At 48.8% G+C, this 6,285-nt stretch overlaps 1 protein-coding gene across 1 annotated transcript; it reads right to left on the reverse strand.

Annotated features, from left to right (window-relative positions):
* LOC135831032 (uncharacterized) lies at nt 1-5,973 on the reverse strand. Its single transcript, XM_065343277.1, has 7 exons — nt 5,168-5,973; nt 4,235-4,527; nt 3,941-3,996; nt 3,492-3,639; nt 2,788-2,921; nt 2,082-2,557; nt 1-1,803 (listed from the first exon to the last, which is right to left on the reverse strand). The coding sequence occupies exons 1-7, from the start codon at nt 5,369-5,371 to the stop codon at nt 550-552; spliced, it is 2,565 nt and encodes an 854-aa protein (XP_065199349.1). The 5' UTR covers nt 5,372-5,973; the 3' UTR covers nt 1-549.
* Between the last annotated feature and the right edge of the window lie 312 nt (nt 5,974-6,285).

Here is a 6,285-nt window from a genome sequence, read left to right on the forward strand (position 1 = left end):
TAAACGACAAACGTCCAGGGACAAACTATCAGATTCTAATATTTACTGCAGAGTTTTGACTGTCAAGATCCCAAAATTGGATGTGAAGATACTCACAAACTAGAAGTTGGATAATGACTTTTGAGAAGAATTCGAATTAGACAGATGAGTGAGCTAACGGAAATTATAAATAACATCAATAAGACATGCCTGATACAGAGTATCATTAAAATACGTGCAAAAGGTCAACAGGCGTCAAGATAATTTAGCATATGCACTTCAACTATATAATAAACCTTAATACCGCACTAGTGATCATAGACTATGAGGTATTTTAATGCTCCAGTAACAAGACTTCATCTTCCGAACATTCCTCATTGACAAAAGTGGTTATTTTACAAGTCCAGGATAACTCAAGAAATTGTGTGATAGTTACTTCGGATTGTCACTGGTATGCTCGACGTCCAGTACTTTCAATGGTTGTACTTTGAGTAACTTGCCGCGGGTACTCAACATACTGTTACTTGTTTTATCAACGGACACAGGCGGGTAATGTCTTGTCAGTATAACTCATACTCCGACTGCCAGCGCATGCGCAATCTGCTCGCAAATCTCGTTGTAGCGCAGGCGGTTGCCGCCGCTTCCGATCCGCTCGAACCGCAGCTTGCTGTTCTCGCTGAAATCCTCTGGAAGTGATATGTCGAGAATGACGTCGCACCATGTGCACTTTACGCTCACGTCATTTAGTGCGACCGCCTCGATATCACGAATGCCGCTCAGTGTGTGCATGATCTGACGCAGTGCGTACGACTTGGGCAGTCCTTCTAGCTTTTCGATGGTGAAGAATTTCACGGGAACACCGCTAGCTGGTGTCACTGGCTTCAGGCTGGGTATTGCGGGTGTTCCGGTTGTGTGAGGCCGCGATCCCTGCGTAGAGGTGAACGATTTGTTCTTGCTCAGCGGTCTCTTTCCGGCGGAGATGGAGCCGCGTGGGTTGATTGCAGGTAGATGATCTTGCATGCTTCCGAGTTCCTCGACAATGGAGTTCCTGCGACTCGCCATGTCATCCTCCTGCTGGAAATGGCCTGTCTTCTCCTGCGGCGGAGTGTCTTGGAAGAATGTATTCTTCTTGACACCTTTAGGATGACCCAGGGGTAAGTTGCTTGGTCGCGAGTCTGTTTTGGTTCTGTTGCCGGGGTTTGAGCGAACGTCGTTCATTGCTCTGCTGAAAGAGGATGGAAGAATTCCCTTTGAGTGGCCCTGGTCTTGGGATAAATGCTCACTGAGTTTGCTCATGCTGTTCCGTTTACTAGTTGCAGAAGTCATGGTGCGGCTGGAATCGATTGTTGGAGGAAGCCAAACACCGGGAGCGCTTTTCTCCCTGGCTGCGTTAAACGCATGCTCAACTCCCTTTTTGAGAGCTGTGGGTGATGGTGTTCCTCTGCCATGCAGGCCGTCAGGCGTTATAGATGATGATTCCGGTGCTGGCGAGGTAAGCGAGCCGCTGACCGATTGATGGCGACTTCTCACTGTGAACTGGCCAACACCTTTCGGTGTGCTCACGGACTTCTTCAGAGGTCTCGTTATCTCTCCCCGGGTCATCTCCCGGGCCTTGTTCTTGAAGCTCTCCACGCGCCGAATAGGGCGCATCACGTCGTCCTCTTCAGGTGTCACTGCGGAGAATGGTGGTGCATGCTGCACTGTACTCTGCGGTGGCGAGAGTTCCGATGAGTTGATGCTGGTTGGCGATATCTCGTCGCTTGACACAGTGTTGCGTCGCTTTGAAGGCTTGCCGGTATAAGCGAAGCTACTGGCTGCTTCGACCTGTGACAGAACAGGAAGAAATACACGGCACAACTTAGTCATGTTATCAGAGAGATGGTTGCAGGACCCAGTTCTGCAATGTGTTACTTAGTACATACTAAGACATTGGTATCCCCACCATTTTGAAAAGGGTTAATCCTTACTCACTCTGCACACAGAGGTGATATTCCTCCCACATCTACTTCGAAGTACATCCATGCCTAGGCTGTGAGAACAATGGAGACATTATGTTCTCCTGAAAATTCAGAAAATCGGCACTCAATCACACTAAAGTTTACCTTGTCTATAGGTGGAGGTCTGCCTTGCCGCTCATCTCCCAGATCATGTCCATTGACAAAGTCTAGAAGCTCATCTTCACCGATCACAGGCACCGTGCTCCTGTCAGCCGAGTCTTGCGACAGCATGCTGCGGCGCTTCATCAGGCCGGACGCCTTCTTCTTTCGCTGAGCCTCCGGGTGATCCTTGTTGTAGCGCGCCAGCCGCTTCGCCAGCAGATGGTAGGTGGTAGCCTGTGCCGAGGGTCTGTTCTCGACAACATCCGACGTGATGTCCATCAGTCTCACTTGCATCCTCGTGGTCATGTGGGCTATGACTCTGTCTTCAAGGTTATCGGGAGACGGTGTGTTCGGGAAGGGCATTGGCTCAAATGGCATTGTGAGATCGTTGTTCAGCCAAGGATGCCGGAATATCTCTTCCGACTTGATGCGCTTCAATCTGCTTGGGTTCAGCAGCTGATTTAGAAGATCCATACATTCTGCAAGCAAAATGTACGCAAAACCAGACAAAAGGAAATAGTTAGACCGATGTGGCTATGTGCATTCCTGACACACAGGCTTTAAACATTGTTTACATACTATTACGTAAATGCAGCGAATAGATTGGCATTTGGCTTCTACCTGAACTTGTCCAACCGCTTCATACTGAGTTTATGAACAGGCTACGAAGTCCTGAAAATCGCATACTTTGGACAGAGAAGGCACGTACCTGCGGAAACCTTGACACCGGCCGGCATGGGATTCATACGTCGGCTCAGCATCTTGGCGTGCAGCTCCGTGATACTGAACGGGTCGACGGTGAATGGCAATGTACCCGTGAGCATGGCAAACAGGTTGACTCCGCTGCAGGTAGTGGCATGAGACACAAGTCCATTCTATCCGGTAAGGGTTTGTTCAATAATCTTGTATTTTTTTGGTGCTTACCATGTGGAAAATCAGGAAGCCGGGGAGGGGGTGGGGGTGGGGGTGGGGGGGGGGGGGTGAGACCACTACATAGGTATGGAATATAAATGGAGGGAAGTCATAGTTCATGGTGATGGAAAGTATACTCTGCATTGTATTTGTGGCTCCAGTGGCTGTGTGTGTACTGTAATAACAATCATCATCACCAGTCACATGGCGGGTCAATCTAGCCATGAAGCAATTGCTTTCTATGCTGTCAACGTGTGTGTACTGTAATAACAATCATCATCACCAGTCACATGGCGGGTCAATCTAGCCATGAAGCAATTGCTTTCTATGCTGTCAACTTAAATCACACGTAATTTCTGCTAATAGCCTATCCTAATCACGGTATAGCTAGAGGGATTGTATTCCATAGACATACATGTTGTCTACATGAGGTACTAGTATTTAGCATCGGAACAGCATACACTTACAGGGGTGTGTAATGACCAGGGTAGCCAGACTTACATGCTCCAGATGTCCACCTCAATGCCGTACTCTTCGCGTCCCAGCAGCTCTGGTGCTGCATAGGCTGGTGAGCCACACTGAGTTTTGCAGTGGTTCTCCCGAGGTACTGATGGTGTTAGTGGTAGAATGGTGTTGCTGAGGCCAAAATCTATAAAGGAAAAGTACGAGAACACAACCGAAAGCAGTGGAATATTACCAAGAGCACGGAACTCGCGAAATGGGTGGACGCGTTGCAAAAAACCGGCAATGGAATCGGAAGCAGTTTAAAGGAATGCTTGCACAGTCAGTGTAATGGTCAAACTGAGGTGACATGCCATGCATATCAGCAGAGGGACCTCTACCAATCTGGTGGGGACAGTGTTGATCTGTAGATCCATATACACAATAGAAAAGAGAACACAGACAGGGAAAGAGTTATAGCCTACAAACTGGCCTCAGCTTGCACCTACCAATAATTTTGATATTGCGATTTCCATCCAGTAGGAGATTTTCAATCTTCAGGTCTCTGTAGGAATGACCAGAGAAAATGGATACAAAAAGAATCAGAGAATCTGAATCAAAGTAACCCATACCAGCTTCCCATGATACGTGACAGATTTGTTTCAGGTTTTCATGAGTTGATCACAATGCATCGTGTCGAGATTCAAGTGACACGTCAACAACAATAACCCAAAGGGCGTGTAAACATACCGGTATTAGTCATTTAGTACATGCACACTTAGCTAGGTATTTCATTTCCCTACCTGTGAATGATGCCTGCTTTATGAATGTGATCAATGGCCGAGACTATCTGACGGATGTACACGCGCACCTCGTCCTCTGGCAGGTGGGTGTTCTTGTAGATGTGATCCATGAGGTCGCCGCCTTCAGCCATCTCCGTCACCAGGTAGTAGCTGTTGGCCGTTTCTACCTCGTCCAGCAGTCTCAGGATGTTCGAATGGCACAGCATGGTCATAAGCTTGGCCTCGCGGCGCATGTTCAGCGAGACATACTTGTCAGCCCTAGCCTTCTTCTTGTCGATGATTTTCACGGCAACCTGAGGGTGTATGGAAAGTAGAGATAATAGCAATAATTAGATCTTCTCACTCCTATGACAGTGAATGAAGCGGCAGGAAATGTTGACTAGCATCCTCACCTCATTCAGTGGATATGCCAATTTCAAGAGCATTCAGCGTGAACCTCCAAATTTGAAACTTAAATGTTCTGGTGTGAGCCTTTCAAGCTGAAAAGCAAGATGTAGCAACTTGATGTAGCAGTTACTGCTTCCTTGCAGTCACACTACAGTGTCAGGAGTTTCTACCCAGGTTTTCGAACAGACAAGACATGACTCTTGCAACTGTTTGTAAGTTATTCTTGGATGACACTCCGTGGAGGCATTACCACCTAAAGTGGTTGCTCACCTCCGTAGCTGGAGAAACTGAATGCAGTGATGGTTGGCAAGTGATGTGTTTTCTAACCACACTATGGATCATCAATTACCTATGTTTCAGCGTGAGTATGTATTTTGCAAGTCATGTCAGCACCGTGGCAATATCAATGGCTCGCAATTGGTCACATGCACAATCTCTTCTAATCAATGACAAAGCGCTGTCTCAGTGCATCTCAGGTGATAGTATGTGATTCTTCGTCCTTACTATACGAAATGCATCATAGTGGAGAAACGAAGGCAAACATACCTTTTCACCTGTGGGAATGTGCATGCCTTCCTTGACCTTGGCAAACGCGCCTTCCCCCAAGCGCCGCCCTATCCAATAGTTGCCGACGCGCTTCTCATGCTTGAAGTTCGCCTCCTCGGGCGCAATCTCGGCTACAGCACGCGGCAGAGGACTTGGCGGCCTGGCCGATCCAAGCGTGGCCGGGGCTAGCGGAGGCATTGGCATTTGTGCTGTTGCACGTCCACCGGCCGCGCGCCCCGTGGCTGCAGGACGATTCGATGGTTGGCCGTCTGGATCCAGGATCGCTCCGCCGAAGCTTAGGCGCAATTCTCCCTCGAACTTTCAAGTCTACTGTTGACCTCGGTCGCTGTGCAGATGCGAGTCCGAGAGGTCTGTCGATTCATCCTGGCCCTGTCCTATTGAAGGACTCGACCAGCAAGACTAGGCTATAGTATAGGATAATCAACCAACAAATGATCTGCAACGGCGTCGGGTGCCAGCATGTAAATCTCCGTAGGAACTTCTGATTACATTTCGCGCATAGGTAGCGCGGAGACAGCCCTCTTCACCTCCCTCATGGATACAATATCACACACTACTTCGCCAAGTCCGATACAACGACCCGCAAAGGAAAACTGGTGAAGCGAACACGCTCTATCCGTAGCTCTCACCTTTGAGGTGTTATGCTTTGTGGGAAGGCACTAGGGAAGGCACTGGTGAATTCCTGTCCGATATGCGGGGGTGAGAAATCCTCCGCTGCCAGAACTCGGATTACTCTAGTCTCTGAGGCTGTCTAGGCAAGCAATGGGAAATTTTTACCGGCAAGGGAGTAGCAAGCTTGTCATTAAGTGCGTGATGAATAAGCTCTGGCAGGTTGAATGTAGTTTATGCCACTGGTTTTGCAGCCGCAGAGACTGAAGACGGTCTGTATGGCTAGCACATGTAGCGCATGATCACGCTGATGAAGTCCGTGACTTCAGACCGTCTAGAGCCAGCCTACCCGCGATGCATCGACTCATGCTAGCCAGTGCAAGGTGGACAGTGACTGGTGGTCGTCATCGAGTGAGCGCTGCATGCAAAGCGTGGGACGCGCGGATACGACTTCCTTGGAAGCTGCTGAGCATGTCAAGGTCTGGCGC

This window comes from Sycon ciliatum, chromosome 1, assembly GCF_964019385.1.
Source record: "Sycon ciliatum chromosome 1, ocSycCili1.1, whole genome shotgun sequence".
NCBI lineage: Eukaryota > Metazoa > Porifera > Calcarea > Leucosolenida > Sycettidae > Sycon > Sycon ciliatum.